General features: G+C 32.4%; 4 protein-coding genes across 7 annotated transcripts in view; 3 read left to right on the top strand and 1 right to left on the bottom strand.

Annotated features, from left to right (window-relative positions):
* The first annotated feature begins 466 nt into the window (after nt 1–466).
* On the top strand, nt 467–2,263 carry LOC122538340 (transcription initiation factor IIB). The gene is made up of 5 exons (XM_043672326.1): nt 467–582; nt 1,007–1,117; nt 1,200–1,386; nt 1,459–1,929; nt 2,020–2,263. The coding sequence occupies exons 1-5, from the start codon at nt 566–568 to the stop codon at nt 2,179–2,181; spliced, it is 948 nt and encodes a 315-aa protein (XP_043528261.1). The 5' UTR covers nt 467–565; the 3' UTR covers nt 2,182–2,263.
* Nucleotides 2,264–3,332: 1,069 nt separating this feature from the next.
* Nucleotides 3,333–4,427, top strand: LOC122538363 (exocyst complex component 4). Its single transcript, XM_043672368.1, has 4 exons — nt 3,333–3,630; nt 3,701–3,862; nt 3,960–4,129; nt 4,215–4,427. The coding sequence occupies exons 1-4, from the start codon at nt 3,574–3,576 to the stop codon at nt 4,300–4,302; spliced, it is 477 nt and encodes a 158-aa protein (XP_043528303.1). The 5' UTR covers nt 3,333–3,573; the 3' UTR covers nt 4,303–4,427.
* A 188-nt stretch (nt 4,428–4,615) lies between these two features.
* On the top strand, nt 4,616–7,731 carry LOC122538323 (probable cytosolic iron-sulfur protein assembly protein Ciao1). 2 transcript variants are annotated; one of them, XM_043672300.1, is made up of 5 exons: nt 4,641–4,845; nt 6,503–6,878; nt 6,951–7,065; nt 7,139–7,303; nt 7,378–7,731. In XM_043672300.1, exons 2-5 carry the CDS (start codon nt 6,513–6,515, stop codon nt 7,644–7,646), a joined length of 915 nt encoding a protein of 304 aa, XP_043528235.1. In that variant the 5' UTR covers nt 4,641–4,845; nt 6,503–6,512; the 3' UTR covers nt 7,647–7,731. The 2 variants fall into 2 exon arrangements, with proteins under 2 accessions (XP_043528226.1, XP_043528235.1); XM_043672291.1 differs by lacking the exons at nt 6,503–6,878; nt 6,951–7,065; nt 7,139–7,303; nt 7,378–7,731 and adding exons at nt 5,124–5,585; nt 5,739–6,330 and having other exon boundaries at nt 4,616–4,845.
* Nucleotides 7,732–8,616: 885 nt separating this feature from the next.
* Nucleotides 8,617–17,762, bottom strand: part of LOC122538346 (SPEG neighbor protein-like) — a 68,011-nt gene continuing 58,865 nt past the window's right edge. For 2 of the 3 annotated variants that reach the window (XM_043672348.1, XM_043672338.1), the window contains exons 6-7: nt 11,760–11,916; nt 8,617–10,737 (exon numbers count right to left, since the gene is read on the bottom strand). In XM_043672348.1, coding sequence (XP_043528283.1) covers nt 11,810–11,916 — 107 coding nt within the window. In that variant the 3' untranslated portion in view covers nt 8,617–10,737; nt 11,760–11,809. The remainder of the gene's footprint in view (nt 10,738–11,759; nt 11,917–17,762) is intronic. The other variant, XM_043672356.1, reaches the window with a different exon arrangement.

Consider the following 17,762-nt stretch of genomic DNA (forward strand, 5'->3'; position numbering starts at 1 on the left):
ATAATATTTTAAATTTACTGAAATGATTTCACAACCATTATTTCCATCTATAAGATAAACATTTTAGGTTAAGTGTCACTCCATTATCACAGAATAAATTATCTGATTAACGTCGAGTGCATTGATTATACAGTATTGTAGATAGCAATCTTCTTTTCCATGAAATATAAGTAAGAAATGTGTCATTATCATAAAACGAACAAACACGAAAATTATAAAATAATTGTTGTCGATTAAATAATTAATATCTACAAAAAAATTAATCGCTTAAATATCACTTCTGGCATTGCGAACAATCAATATTTTTTCTTAATTTTTTTTTATTCAATACATGAATTTATATTTATTTCATTTATCACAATCTAACTTATTTTTTTTTTAATTTTATTTCATTAGAAATGAATTTACCTTATTGTTACAAGATAGAATCAGATTTTTAAAGTCATTGAATATTGTCCTTTACATTTACTTCATATTCCTTTATACACATGTATAAATATTATGGGTGTTAAGTGTCTGCATTGTGTTACGACGCGGCAGAGTAGAAAAAACACGAATACAAAATATGGCAAGCTCGTCGAGGTAAATTTTGAGAAAATCTCACTTTGACGATTCGATGTCGATAAAATTTATCACAAATCCGTTTTATAAATCATAATAATTCGTGATTGGACTAAATAAATTTATAAATACCATAATGTTAGAGGTTATGACCACTAGATCTGACAGTAACATTGTTTATTTTCGATGTATTTTAATGATAAATTATTCTGTTAATTACATTTTCGCGTAGTTCACTTTTTAAATAAGAGACAAACTCTTATTAACTCATGTTAACAATTAATGTACATAAATGTGTAGGTGAAAATAAAATATTTTAATTTTTAAAAAATTTTTCCGACACAGGTATTTGTAAATGCGTTATTAACATAGTAATTGGTATTCATTAATTTAGTGCATGAGTACACTAATGCGTGGTACATATTTTCTTAGTTCTTTCTTGCAGACATGAAACAAACAAAGTTTGCTGTTATGCTCATCCAGATGCACCTCTTATTGAAGACTACAGAGCTGGAGATCAGATTTGTTCAGAGTGTGGATTGGTCGTAGGAGATAGGTAAATCTACCTATTTAATTTAAAAATAATATATGTATAAATTAAAATGAAACTTATTGTTTTGTTTTGTCTTTTTAAATAGAGTGATAGATGTTGGTTCAGAATGGAGAACATTTAGTAATGAAAAAGCTGGAGTTGATCCATCACGTGTTGGTGGACCAGAAAATCCACTTCTAAATGGTTCAGATTTATCTACTATGATTGGTCCTGGAACTGGTGCTGCATCATTTGATGCCTTTGGTGCTTCAAAATATCAAAACAGACGTACAGTAAGTATCATCATATTATTCTATTTATAATATACATTTTTCTTGATTAATCAACGACTTGTATCCTTTTAGATGAGCAGTTCTGACAGAGCATTGATCAATGCATTTCGTGAAATCAATGGAATGGCTGATCGTATTAACTTGCCTAAGACTATTGTCGATAGAGCAAATAATTTGTTTAAACAAGTACACGATGGCAAAAATTTAAAAGGTCGTGCAAATGATGCCATTGCCTCGGCTTGTTTGTATATTGCCTGTAGACAAGAAGGTGTGCCCCGTACTTTCAAAGAAATTTGTGCTGTCAGCAAAATCAGTAAAAAGGAAATAGGAAGATGTTTTAAACTGATATTGAAAGTACTTGAAACTAGCGTTGATCTTATCAGAACTGGAGACTTCATGTCAAGATTTTGTTCAAATCTTGGACTTCCTAATATGGTGCAAAGAGCTGCCACGCATATCGCGAAAAAGGCAGTAGAAATTGATATTGTACCTGGACGATCACCGATTTCGGTGGCAGCAGCTGCAATCTATATGGCATCGCAGGTATATATATTCGATGAATTTGATGAAATTGAAAGAATATTCTTCCAATTTATATTTTTATAATTTTCATGGATTTGTTTTATTATTCAGGCATCGGAAGATAAACGATCACAAAAAGAAATTGGTGACATTGCTGGTGTAGCTGATGTCACGATCAGACAATCATATAAGCTAATGTATCCCCATGCAGGAAAACTGTTTCCAGAAGATTTTAAATTCGCAACACCTATTGATCAGTTACCGCAAATGTAAACTTGAAATTTTGTGTGTCTACGTATATTTTATCATGTTGAAACAATAGTTGATTTCTAAATAATTAATGATTTCTAAATAATTTAACCTTTATTTAGAATATACATTCCTTGATAATTTATGAGACATTGGTATTATATAATTTATTCTCTTTTTTTTAATGTTATATTTGGTTCTTACTGCATTGATATTTATAATAGTAGTATCTCAATAAATTATTTGGCGTAGACAAGATAAAATATCTATATCATAATCGGGGCGTTTCAACATGTTAAAATTATTAAAAGTTTAATCAATTTTGTTGTAAGTTTTATATTTGATACCAAAAAAAGTATATTGAATTTTGAAACTCTGTAAACAAAATTACAAATTAGGTTGCTTAATAACTTTATATTAATGTTTTGCTTAAAACGCTGCAGCACAATATTTTTTACGTTTACAATAAAAAAATAACGGAAATTAAACTGTGAAATACAACAGACCATTTGAAAATACCACGCAATATAATTGTATGATAAATTCTGTGATACTTTTACTAAATAATATAAGTGCAAAGATTTACAACTAATGGAGTCTAAAAGTAAGAGTGACAATAGCCTTTTCTGACTCCAAGTGTGTATATATATTTTATTTTTCACTCGAAATTTATATAAATATCATATAAGCAAATACACACAAAAAATTTTATTTTTAAAATCAAACAATTATTATCTTATCTATTTCTTCTTTACTCTTGTGCTAATGTTTTGTAAACTAGTATACATTATTATCGTACATGTACATTGTAATTTATAAAAGTAGTAATCTATATAATTAAACACCAATATTACATACAGCATTGTGTTTAAGAAAATGATATTAAAATATTTTTAATATTGATAATATTTGTTCATCTTTATATTTGGTAATCAAAAATCTGTTGTTCTTCCATTTTTACATAACATAGTTCTTTCATTTTGACATAAGATTTGCATATCTTAAGTTCATGCCAGAATATATATCAATAAAGAGAATTGTTATCATTATTTGAATTATTTGATTAATACCTATATTGTCCCATGTACAGTTTAATATTGTATAAATAGGTGAGTAATTATATCTTTGTATTGTCAAAAATGTGTCAGCTATCATGTGACCTACTATCACTTACAAAACTTCAATGTAGACTGCATAAATGAAATACGTAATAATTAATCTTTATAGTATAGATAATAATTCTTTAATTTTGTCATATCCTTAATAAATATCTTTGAGAAAATGATCTTTAAAACATTATAAGTTTATGCAACATAGTGTAAAGTTACATAACCTATATAGCATTTAAATTTAGGTGAATTTTGGTAAAGTTTTGGTATCGTATTTTTTACTTTTGTCAATAAAAAACAGTAAAAGATGAATTCAATACCTCCCACTAAACCTCCAAGAGGTATTAAACCAACCAAAGAAACGGTAAGTTTATTAGCTTTTTATAATTGTTTATTTTAACATTGTTTGAGTTTTAATCATATGTATTTTGCAGAGTGGTTTATTGATCTCTGTAATTCGAGCTTTGTCAGCAAGTGAAACTAATGAACAACGAGAGATAGAAAAAGCTAAACTTGAAAAAGAATATAAGAAAAGCGATCAAAGGCTTGATGAATTGGTATCATTACATGATCAGGATCTTACAGAAGTCATGCAAGTAAATATATATTAGTGTGTAATTTAAAACAATGTTTGTATTTATATATATTTATATGTGTTTATAATGTTAATGTTTTCGCTATTTTTCCTTGTAGATATTTAGTGCTTTATCAGAAAAGGTAACAGCATCTCGGGAAAAGATTCATGCGGTTAAAGAAAATTTGAACGCCTGCAAGCAATTATTGAGGTGTAAACGAGAAGAATTATTAAATTTATGGCTTGAGGGCATTGAGCACAAACATGTGCTACATCTTTTGAAGGATGTGTAAGTTACTCAGCTTTCTATAAAGGAAAAAAAGGAAGAAAGGTTCTGAATTTGATTCTTTTCTTTCTTTCTTAAATTTTTTTAGGACTCCTGACTCTTGCACCAGAATGTTACCTTTACCAGAATCAGACACACTGTCAGTATCTACGTCATATAATGCAGCATCAGATTGATAGTTACTATATTTATTTCTAATAACCATAAGTTTAATTAATCGTAATTTAATTATTTTATATTTATAAAACTGTACAAAACACGAAATCAAATAAATAAATTACACAGATTTGCATTATATAAAGTGGTAGTGTTTCCATATTTCATATAATAATCTAAACAATAGGCAAGCACAATGTAAAGTATAATTTCATATTTTCCCGCCGAAACTTTTGCTCTATGTGTAATTACTACCAAATTTTTGAATCATAAATAATGATATCACATTTGTTCAATGAATGACAACTGATTTTAAGCCTTGGTTTTAAGTACTATTAAATATCTTTATTTAAATATGTATTACTAATATCTTAAACAATTCATTATCTTATCAGTTAATGGTTCGTGGTTATATGGCGCACGACATTTTTGTTATTTTATGTACATTTTATATCATAATTCTATGCAAAACGTATGCAAATAATAGAGCACATATGCAAATCATAAGTTCTCTTTTTATATATACTGAAAATTGACGAATCTTTAAAACGTATATGTATATCGTAAGTATTCGAATATAACATATCGTATTATATCGAAAACTTTTTATTGTTTTCATAATTTCGTGTAATTCTTAAATTTTTGAAAAATATGTTCTAAGAAGTTAAACAATTTTCCTTTTATCATTCAACATTATTGTATGAAGAAGAATTCTAAAAAATGTTTTTTTTCGACTTCTATTTGAATACGATGCGCAAACATTTCCCACTTATATTTTCCCAACTTGCAATATTTGTACTATTTTTTACTAAGCTTAAAAAGAAAGCATTTATTGTTGCAGGTAGAGATGGGAACATTGGAATTAAAACAAACTTTAAATGGTCATAGGGGAAGGGTGTGGAATGTTTGTTGGCATCCAAATGGCACTTGCCTTGCATCTTGTGGTGAAGACAAGACAATTATAATATGGGGACAACAAGATCCAAAATGGGTTGTAAAAACCATTCTGACAGAGGGTCATACTAGAACTATAAGAGAGATAGCGTGGTCTCCTTCTGGGAATTACATAGCCTCTGCTAGTTTTGATTCGACCACTGCCGTATGGGATAATAAGTCGGGACAATTTGAATGCAATGCGACATTAGAAGGGCATGAGAATGAAGTGAAAAGTGTTAGTTGGTCTTGTAGTGGCCAGTTGTTAGCTACTTGTAGCCGTGATAAATCTGTTTGGATATGGGAGGTAAATGATGATGAGTATGAATGTGCTGCTGTTATTAATGCTCATACTCAAGATGTGAAGAAGGTAAGTAAACATTATACATTAAGTGGTAACTTTGTAGTCAAACAATCATTATCATTTGTATTATAACTATTTTATGTTAAATGTGAGTGTCGTTATTATTATATTATCAAAATGTATCATAAACATATGAAGTATATGTCAAAATGATTGTAGGTAAGATGGCATCCTAATGAAGAAGTTGTTGCTTCTGCCAGTTACGACAATACAGTAAAAATGTTCAAGGAAGATCCAGGGGATAATGATTGGTCGTGCATAGCAACATTATCATCCCATACATCAACAGTTTGGAGTCTTGCGTGGAACAAGGAGGGTAATCAAATTGCAACATGCAGTGATGATCAAACAGTGAAAATATGGCAAGAGTACAAGCCTGATAATGAACCAGGAATCGTTACACCAAACAATGAATCCGTTTGGAAATGCGTGTGTACAATAACTGGTTATCATACAAGGACAATTTATGATATTGATTGGTGCAAGACAACTGGTTTACTAGTGACTGCATGTGGTGATGATATTATCAGAATATTTAAAGAAGACAGTGACTCCGATCCTCATCAACCAAGTTTTACTATGGTTTGTTCTATGGATACTGCTCATACTCAAGATGTAAATTGTGTGCAATGGCACCCCACTATACCAGGACAACTTGCATCAGCTAGTGATGATGGTTCAGTGAAAATTTGGTTTTATAATGAATAAATGTTACTTTATGTAATTTTAACAATAAATAATTAACAAACTATTGATTTATTTTGTTTGTTCCTTCTTTTATTAAATTAAATATTAAATATTAAATTAAATGTTACCATGTACTATATTTTGTAATAATTACAATTGTTTTGTAATTTGTAACAATATACGTATATAATAATTTGAAACAACTAATAATAGTCTTGTTTTGTTTCTTTTTTTAGGTTACTATAAATGTTCAGACATTTGAGAGAGCTAAGACAAAGTTGTAAAGGACTAATTTCTTATATAACACTCGAACATAATACATTCTGTACAATGAATACTGATACAAAACTGAATTTTGGAACTGGAGTGCCTTTAAAACAAGTCGTAGATACAATGCAACAGTTTGCTGATCTATCGCTTGCAGCTTCATGGGATAATGTAGGATTATTGATTGAGCCTACAGAAACTAAACTAATTTCACACATTCTTCTAACAAATGATCTGACTGAGAGTGTAATGCAAGAAGCTTTAGACTTAAAAACAGACATGATTATTACTTATCATCCTTTAATATTTGCTCCTATGAAATCTGTAACAACTCGGTCATGGAAGGTAATGGGGAAATTCATTACTGGTCTTTTAAATTTATATCAATTTCTATCAGTTATACAAGAATTTTTTTAGGAGAAGATCGTTGCAAAATGTTTAGAAAATAGGATAGCTGTATACTCTCCGCATACAAGTTTCGATTCAATAAGAGGAGGAGTAAATGATTGGTTGGCTTCAGCATTTGAAAATGGTAAATTTAGATACCGAAATGTTTCTTCAGAATTTTGATATTATTTTGCAATTAATGATATTATGTATTTAAGTGCTTAAAAGCAGTGCACCAATTCAACCAAATGCAAATGATAGTAATATTGGTTACGGAAGAATGTGCATTTTAAAAAATGAAATTTCTATAGAAGAAGCTGTGCAATTAGTGAAAAAATGTACTGGTTTGAAGTATGTTAGATTAGCCCGCAGTCACCTAACAGGTATCGATTTTTTTTTTAATTTATTAGTTATTTTGTAAATTTTGAAACGCTGTAGTTTAACTTTGATTTCTCAGATGGATTAATTAAAACTGTCGCGATTTGTGCTGGGTCAGGAGGATCCATTTTAAAAGGTACCTCTGCCGATCTGTATCTTACAGGAGAAATGTTGCACCATGACGTTCTTGATGTAACGCACCAAGGAATAAACGTGATTCTAACAAATCATTCCGATTCCGAACGTGGTTTTCTAAGAATATTTGCATGTACCTTAAACGATTTGTTAAACAAATCCGTGTTAATAGAAGTATCCAAAAATGATGCTGATCCTTTGAGAACTGTGTAATTTGAATAAAAAGATAAAATAAAGCACAATTACACCGAATATGAACATCGGGATGGAAATATACGTTACACGTGATAAAAGTTTATTATTAATATTATATAAATTATCTGTCCTATTTAGGGATTGACAATTTTTTATTTCAATCTGGTAAAGTTAGTCAGAGAGAAGATAAGTACATAAATGAATCATCGTATATTGCGATTCAACAGAAACCATTTACAACTATAACAGAAAATGCGTCTCAATTTTCATGTATAACGCGCTTAAACTACTTTTGCAATTAATCTTTGAACATGTGTAACCATTATAGAATCAATTTTAATTTGATTACTGAAATATTCTTTTTTTTTTTTTTTTGCACTTAACATATCATTCGCCCGTTTATCATTTTCATTATCTCACTGGCATTCACTCAAACACACGCACATGATGGTTACGAGGAGAAACTTGATTTTTAACAGTGTACATACGTAACCGACGCTTATTGAAAACTTATAACTAAATAAAATATAACAGTCGTTATTCTGGTCCAATTAGAATGATCTTAATTTTGGGTCCACGCGTCCAATTCTTTTTTTTTTTCTTTTTCTCTTTTTCTTCTTTTTATCGACATTGCCATTTCTGAGCTGGCATTTTTTAGTTTTTGCCTAACGATAGATGAGAAGTGCTTAGTTACCTCGTAGCGAAGAGTTTCCTTAAATGTAACTCGATTCTTGTATCTGAACGAAGGTGAACTTACGATACTAACAACTGATCTCTCGCTTTCATTTTACTATTATGATACTCTGTTGTTTTTCTTCTGTCTGTATATGTGTGTACACGAACGACAGTATGCGTTAATACACGATGAACACGTTGTAAACTGTAAGTTTTCTATCATCACCCTGAGCTCGGATGCCCCCCCCAAAAAAAAAGAACATGGATCGTGTGTTAACGTTTATCGAGAATATTTGCGGAACAGACAACGTGAAACTTAAAACCGAATGGGTACATGATTTCTTTTCTTTTTTTTTTTTTTTTTCGTTTTAATTTATAGTATCCGTTGTTCCTACTCGGTTATCTCCTCACCTTTACGTTTCGAGTTTAACGTTTTCTATACTGCGATAACAGATTGCGATTTACCGCTAATCGTGATTCATTCCAGTTAAATCAAGACCATATTATTAGAAATTTTGTTCTGCCCCCGCTGAGGAACTCTATGATCGTTCCAAAAAATATTAATTTAAAATTCAAGCGATCTCTACTTATATTTCTGCGTATTAATAATTTGTCAACCGATCAACATCTCGATCGAATTTCCATTTTCAATATACCGTTAATTTCCTAGGTATGTTCGTGTTAACCTTGACTAACTTTTACAGCGATTCTAGTACAGCGAACATAGTTCAATGTCTTTTTCTTCAATCCCCCCCCCCCCCCCCATCGAGAAACCGTTTATTCATTTTTTGGACAGATATTTTCATACAACACAACAGAAGAATAAATAAAACGAACAAAATGAAAATAACGATTGCTGTGCTTTTTGTTTCTTAACATTGCTGTTAGTTTGTCATCACTGTCCTTTTTAGGGTGAAACGCTCTTTTATTCTCGCCTGAAGCTATGACTCGCCGAATATCCAGATCGAATTCGAAGATTTATCCAGATTTATTTCGTGCCTTTAATCCGGACTCTCAGTTTACATTGATTGGAGACCAAGTTTACGCTTTCTCTTCTCCCGTTCTCATCGTCTCGCAGATCAAACAAATTTTCCCTAACATTTCTTCGTTCTTTAAAGAGTGTAACATAGGGTATATACCATAGAGTGAGTCAAGTACAATGTTATACGCTGGTTTTTCAATAATTATTACATACATTGATTTCATATTTTAAAATTAAGCAATCGTTGCAATAAATTTTTCTAGGACAATAGTTCAAGAAATGATTTTTTTTTCTTATTCGTTTTATATAGGAATGAGATATTTTCTTTATATTCAAATTGGTTAATGACTTGTTGAAAGCATAATATATGGCAAATAAATATAGTCTATTAGTTCTGTTTAATTAAACAAAAAATGAAATCAACATGTGCAGTAATTTACGAAAAAATTCACTTATAACGTTATACTTTATTCACCTCGTATAAGAAATCGTTTATAACGAAACTATAAAATCTTAATCGTACGCCAACAATAATTCGTACATTTCCTTCGGCAAGTATAATGTATTGTCTCATAACTGTAACGTAGTAAATAAAATCGTACTTTATTCAGCATTAAACGGTTCGTCTTCAGCGAACTATTATTACCATTGACAATTTACTTTTTTATTTATTTTTTCTCATTTTTTTTTTTTTAAGATGTTCCAGAATTGAAAAATCAAAATAAAAATTGATTTTAATACTAACAATTATTAATATTTCATAATGCATATACAAATTATAGCCATATTTTGGAAAAGTCTGTAAAGAAACTATAAAATTATCAACTGAAATCATTATTTGTCCATAAATAGTAATGATGGAATCATTCCAATTCAAACTGAGTGAAATTTGATCGAACATTCATTACATTTATTGTTAAATTAATTTAAAATCATTATTTATCCATAAATAGTAATGAAGGAATTATCCCAATTCAAACTGAGTGAAATTTGATCTAACATTCATTACATTTATTATTGTTAAATTAATTTTAAGTTATTCAAAAAGGAAAAAACGTATTTGACAAGTGTTTCTTCTTTCATTATCTTGATCCACGAAGTAAAGGAAATATGATTTGATTGTTCAATTTCGGGACATCCTACACATTAAGTCTTATATTATTTCATTATAACAGACTACTTTTCTTATAATGCATTCAGCATCCGTTGTGCCGCAATATGGTCCGATTCCACCTTCACCATTCTGCCTCCCTCCTTCACAGACCTTACTCCATGTTCTTGATTCAATAATATCACTTTACCATTCCATTTCTCATCGATATCTTTTCTTTTTTAACGTGATTCGTATACTTTCAAGATGGTCGTCACTTTCTCCTCGTAGCAGCCACTTCTCAATGTGGGCCTAAATTCTCGATTTTCAGAAGCCGGCTACTAGTGACGTGTTAATTTAATCTGAAAAAAATCACGGATAATCACATCGTTAAAACATGAAATCTATCTATCTTTGTCTATTAAAGAATCAATTATTCGCGAATTAAACACGGCCTTTCAAGTTAAATTTGCGTGCTTAATTGTTCGTGTCAACGGTTCGTAGAACGGATCTCGCGAGAAGAGGGTGTAAATATCACATTTTAATGAACTTTCGCTCGCTGGTTAATAGCGTTTTAAATATGAATGATTTATGAAGCCAACAGGTTAATGGTTTAGAAGGTATTTAACGGTACAAAGTTTTAAAGAGATTTTGTTAGACCAACCCTGTCCGAGTTAAGTTCCACCGTTTAGAGACTTCCCTTCTTCACTGTTATTATAGATGACGACGAAACGATATCTGAAATACGTGCCCGTGAAACTGTTTCTCCGAAAATTCATTAACATAAAGGATTAAATAGAAGCTGCAATACTTTCATCGTCATTACGTTTGTACATTATGAAATTATACTTAATTGACCTCTTCCACATTACACATGTTGAAAGATCGACAAAGTTTTCTGTCACTCACGTTGGAAATAAAAATTGCGAAAATTCGTGAAAAGTTTGAAAAGTTCGGACAACAAAAATCGCGAAGTAATAATACACACTTTTATTCAACCAGAGAAAAAGAAGTAGAAAAAGCTTGAATAATGGGAATAACGCTTCATTGGTAAACACAGGTATGTGAGATTAATTTTTGCGAACCGCGAACTTTCCACGAGAGAATAGTTCAGAATAATTTTGCAGTTAATTGATCACAACGGACGTGTTCTTCTAATCAGATAAAAATTTCCTTGAAATGCTGTCTACTACATTGTTGTAATCAGGAATTCACTGTTCGCTCGTAGTTCGCGATTAGATTACCAGCAACGCGGCTCGAAGATTTGATTCGAAAGCGGCAGCTGCTCAGCACGTATTCATGCAAAAATCAAATTCCCCTCCCCGGTGACAGTTTCTCCTTTAAACGTTTCCACGATGAGTCGTTAGAGGGAAGAGAGATTTACCGATGAATATTCGAAATGAGTGTCTCGTGATCCCACGACGATAGCTGGGTTCAATAACGATGATTCAGGAAGGCTAGCAGTGTCGTCGAGATCATTACGAATGGCAGATTTGCCAGCCTCAGTTGGCCACCATGTTGCATCGCCGCTGGATGTTCCCCTGCCGAACAATGATTAAAATTCAAATTGAATTCCGTCCTACCATCCGTCGTCTTATTGGAATTGTTTCTCCGCTATCTAACGCTGTATATATGTAATATATATATATATAATTTATATATATACACATACATATATATATACACATACGTCCATCTCTCCGAAGGATGACAAAATCACAAGGAAACAGGAAAAATATGTATAAAAGATGGTCTAGTAAATATCTGCTACGTTAATTTCGCTTATGTCGATGGTTTCTCAAGTTCGAGAATCTAAATTCGTGTTCCGTGAGTTTCTTTTTAAATAGAATTCTAAAAATGAAATAACTCGATCACTTCCGATCCTGAATTTGTAAAATTCTGTAGCAATAAGTACTATATTTTGTAGCTAAAGTACTATATAATTTACTATATTGCATTTAATATAGTAAATACTACGTTATACATATATATATAATAAATACTAATATAGTAAATACTACGTTATATATATATATATATTTTTTACTATATTGTATTTAATATAGTAATTAATATATATATATATATATATATATATATATATATATATTATAAATACTAATATAGTAAATACTACGTTATATACTATATTGTATTTAATACTACGTTACATTTACAGAAGCAACGTATAAATATTGTATCGATTAGAAGATGTTTGAAATTTCATAATTAAGTATTTCATATAGTTGACAAATTATAATTAATTATACTATATTGTATTTAATTATATTTAATTTTATTGTATAATTTATTATACTATATTGTAATACTACGTTACATTTAAAGAAGCAACGTATAAATATTGTATTGATTCGAAGATGTTTGAAATTTCATAATTAAATATTTCATATAGCTGACAAATTATAATTAATTACACTATATTGTATTTAATTTTATTGTATAGTTAGTTATACTATATTGTATTTAATACTACGTCACATTTAAAGAAGCAACGTATAAATATTGTATCGATTCGAAGATGTTTGAAATGTCATAATTAAGTACTTCATATAGTTGACAATTCAGATAAAGCATTGGGCTGCTTTTGAAATCTCGATGAAAATCACAATTCTCCGAGATTTAATGATATAATGATTCCTCTGAAGCTGGCCGACGATCTTCTAAATTTTCAATCTCTCCTGTTATTTTGCATTTTCCTACAGAGATACATAGCGGTCATCGTGAATGTCAGATTCTGTGGTATGTAAACGGGAGACTCGAATTCGAAATTCGGTTAGCCCCTGATCGATTCCGTTTCCCACTGCGTTTCTTCCTTCGTTGCTTTAGATCAGAATTACGCGTCGCTGCGCGAAAAAATAAGAAAATGGGCAAAGGGATGTTCATTAAAAAATGGTAATTCTAAAATGAATCTTGCCACAGCGATTACGCGTTAACCGCGAAAAAACGAAAGACTGTAATTTACTCCTAAATATTCACGAGACTATCAAAAANAAAAAAAAAAAAAAAAAGAAGAAAAAGAAAAGAAAAGAAAAGAAAAAAAGAAAAAAAAACGCCCTTTGAAAGGAGAGCCTGCGCTCTTTCTTTCTTTCTTTCTTTCTTTCTTTTTTTTTTTTTTCTAACACTCAGGTTAATTCCTGTCATCAGTATGTACATCGTTGCCTTCAATAGCTTTCTCGCGCACCAGTAGATTCTTGCGCCCGTGTGAAGAGTTTTCCAACCACACTTCTGAGAAAAAAAAACACATATTACCCCTTACAAAGGGAAGTGATCTTCGTACCTTGAAAGGGCATCTTTGTCTAGATAAAAAAAATTCTTGCCACCCGTACGATGGCCTCTTCTCTTTTCCCTGCGACCCTAACATATTTCTCCGAGTGTGATCTGCGCACTATAATCTGCATATTATATAAAAGATCACATGCTTAAGGAAGCCAGGTTGCCATTTTCTTTCTAACGCATCTCACGATTACCCTTGCGCGTCGTCCATCTCTCCGAAGGATGACAAAATCACAAGGAAACAGGAAAAAATTGCAAAACAAAACGATTTTCGGCAAATTCTCGGTGAGAATAAGGCTTAACGACGAAATAAACGTCAAGTGGTAGGAGAAACACAGTGGAACGTCATTGGGCGAGGATTTGCCGGAGGAAACCTTGAAAATTCCCGGAGATTAGGTCAGAGAATGATCTATGTGAGTCATGATCTAGGCGAGTCGCCTGTGATGTATGCAACGTTTACGTGACAAAAAGCCACGTGACAGGAGTGTCAAAGTGAAACGTGGAGAGGGAAGGGCGACTGACCCTCCCTCCCTCTCTCTCTCTCTCTCTCTCTCTCCTCGTCCTGAACGAAAAGCAAAATCTTTGCCAGGGACTATAGAGGCAACGCTCTGTATATCGATTTTATGATAAACCAGCGTGGGCTGGCCGCCGATAGACGTTTATCTTTCTCTGTCAGACATATCCTGCCCGGTCCTCCCTAATCCGGAATTCCACTTCCTGAAGGCTATCTCTCCGGCAGTATGGTTTTGCTTGGAAAGAGAAGGGTGGCGAGTGGGTGGTGGGAGCCGGGAGGGAGTGGTGACTGCAACAATAGCTGAGCTCAGCTCGGCGGCCCCGCTGCACTCTGAGAAATCTCTTTAATTACTCTTCTCACTCGACTGAATGCTTTTTGCTAAGACCGTTATCTTCTGGCGAGAAACGTTCGGATTCATTCATTCGTTTTGTAAACGTGGCCAAAGTCCGGTGAGAAACGACGAACCACTCCCTTCCGCGCCCCTCTACAGTCGGCGTCGTGTTATGAAATACTGCTCTTTCTCTCTCTTTCTCTATTACCCCTCTCCTCCTACTCTCTCGAACTATACTCTCTCTCTCTCTCTCTCTCTCTCTCTCTCCTCCGCACCGCCGGCAAAGCTTTTTTTTTTTTTTTTTTTTTTTCTTTTTTTTTTTCAAAGGGAACAGAGGAATAGGAGAGGAGTTGGGAGTTTTGCAGCAGAAACACGATTACGACAACGGAGTAGTTTTTAACGAGAATTCATTAACGGGCAGTTAATGGAAAACTCGTGAAATCTCTCTTCCACTGTTTCCTTCGCTTTTAGCGAAAAATTTTTCCCTTTGCCTTCCGTTCGTCTCGCTACTGTCGGCCGGCGTGTTTGATAATTCAATCATTACTGTCTGGGAATATGCTGCGTACGCTGGCAAATGTTGTCACCGTCGATGGAAGTCCGGATCTCTTTGGAAATATTCTATAGAAGGATCGCGGAAGGAACGCGCGACGTATACATATTTTTTTTTTTTTTTTTTTGGTGGATTCTTCGGTCTTAACTTTGTCAACTTTATAACCAAATAGCAGGACTTTAAATGGCACGGGATAAATGGCTAATCTCAATGTTGCAAATTTAGTAAAAACAGAAATAAAAGTTGTTCAACTTTTTCTGAACATTTGAATTTTATATAAACTGTATGCGCTTGAAGTTAGTTCGATTAATTTTTGCGAACACTTTTTCACGCAGGATTGAAAAACCTGTGGTATGGTCGAGATATCATTTCAGGCTCAAACAAGGTATCCTTTGGATCGCAATTTATATTTCTTATTCTTAGTGTAGTAAAACGAAAATGAACGTTATGTAAGTCGATGCGTGAAGGTTCGTTCATCATAACTCGACGAAATAAAAAAAATAAGACGCGGATGAGAAAGAAAACCGAAGTAGATTTTTAATTAACGTTTCAAATAGGTGCAGGTTCAACTTTGTTAATTCTGAACTAATTTATGCAAATGTAAGAAAAAAAGTATAAAAATTTATGTAACGCAATGAATAACAAATCTTGGCGCGTGGAAAAAATTTCTGCGTATATATTAGCTTGCGCTTCAAACTCAGAAAATTATTGTAACGCGGAGAAATTTGAGGTAATATTAACGATTAATGAAACATAATATTCTTATGCACAATGCGACGAAGCATTGTTTTACGTTTCAAGTTGAGAAATATAAATTTTTCGTTTTCGACAGAATCGAACTCGTATAATTCATGCATTGACACGAAAAAATTTCGAATCCGATTTGCTGCAACGTGAGTTCCCAGCCAATTTCATTCTATATATTTTAGATTGATTTTCACGTGTAAAAGTTCCATGCTCAAATGTATGAAGTAACAAATGTATAAGTAATAAGCGTCAACTTTCTTAGAAATAAGCTATTAAACGAATTCTCAATTTATTTTTGGATGTAGAGTAAAACCGCCGTTTTGTTCTTTTTTTTAAACAAATCTTACGTGGATCTTTTAAGTCGTGATGTACTGCCGGTTAATAAAAATAAAAATAAAAAAAAGGAAGAAGATAAGGAGAACGTTTTGGACAATAAAGTTACTCGCGTCTCCTCCGCGTTACATTATATTACACAAAGTGGAAACACCCTAAATAACTCCATTGTTTTTATGGGCGCAGGAGAAGAGCCTTCAGGAGTGAAATTGCATTGTCCAAGAATGATAAGCTCATTTTTATACCTTCTTATGCTCCTTTTTCTTCGCCGTCGCGAAAAACGAAAGACAAGTGGGAGAAAAGAACAGGAATCACTGTTTTTCAACGAGAAAGAAAAACAAAAGAAAAAAAAAAAAAAGAAAAAGAGAAAAAACGCTGTTCCGCGCTGCCGTTTCATCTTCAATTGCCTTTGCCGTTCTTGCGTAATACGATTCAAAATGACCAAGCAGCCTAGAATCGCAAGTGGCGTAAATCAATTTCAACCTCTTGTCTTGGAGAAATTCATACCTAAAGCCCGCTATTCAATTTTAGTGGAACAGCACTGTCGGGCTAATTCGATTCTCCAATTCTTCTGAACCCTCTCGTCCTAGACTGTTCAATTAAGAGGTCAGCCATACTTGAAGGGATTTCCTTCGCTCCCTTAAAATATGAGATATCACCCAAGTCCCACGTTGCGTTTAATAAATTGTCGAAGCTTGATCCGTAAAGTGAACTCAGATTTCATTTTCTGTCCTCGCGACTCAACTTTGGAAACGGACCGTGAAAGTATTCTTCCCTTCAGCAAATTTCACGCTTTCTTCAAAGCGTCGAATGCTTGCGCATTGTCTCTCTGTTTGATTGTTTATTTAGCAGTTCGTAGAATATGATGGTACACGACAATAAAAAAAAAAAAACTAAAACTATTCTGTTGGGGTTTTACGCAACCCGAGTTTTGATTCTCTTCTTCTTTTTTTTTTTTTCTCCTTGAGTGGGGGGTTTTGCAGTCCCTTGGGATTTATATTATGGTCCCTATAACCTGCATTTAACATAAATAATTTTTATGTGTAGATCAATGATTGAGATTGATGATCAGAGAAAGCTTAGATTCTACTTTTTGCAGGGGAAAATTTTCAAAAACCTGCGTTTATGTGATGATATTATTTCTTATAATTGTGTGTTTTGTATGGTTAGTTATTTTAGCGTTGCATGTTTTTGTCCTTATTTTTAGGGGTATTTTGTCTACTTGATAGTCTCCTATGCCCCTGATTAGAGGGTTTTCGTGATTTGGTTGGTGTGCATTTGAAGTTTGTAAGTATTCTGCTATTGTGGGTATGCTGGCTATTTGGTGTAATGTCTTTACAGGTGTGTCGTAAGGTTTATTTAGAATGATTCTTAGGAATTTATTTTGTATTTTATTTATGTGAGTTCTAATGGCTGCCACCCATATTTCATGTCCATATATGATGATGGGTCTGACGCATATTTTGTATAAATTTAATTTAATTTCGGTTTTCAGTTTGCTGTTTTTTGCTTGGATATAGTCTGATGAGTGCTGGGTATGCAAGGTTTGTGCGTTTTTGAATGGCTGGAGCCCATGTGATTCTGGTGTCAAGGATGAGACCTAGGTATTTTACTGTGT

Source organism: Frieseomelitta varia, unplaced genomic scaffold (assembly GCF_011392965.1).
Source record: "Frieseomelitta varia isolate USP_RPSP 00005682 unplaced genomic scaffold, Fvar_1.2 scaffold_163, whole genome shotgun sequence".
In the NCBI taxonomy this organism is placed as follows: Eukaryota; Metazoa; Arthropoda; class Insecta; order Hymenoptera; family Apidae; genus Frieseomelitta; species Frieseomelitta varia.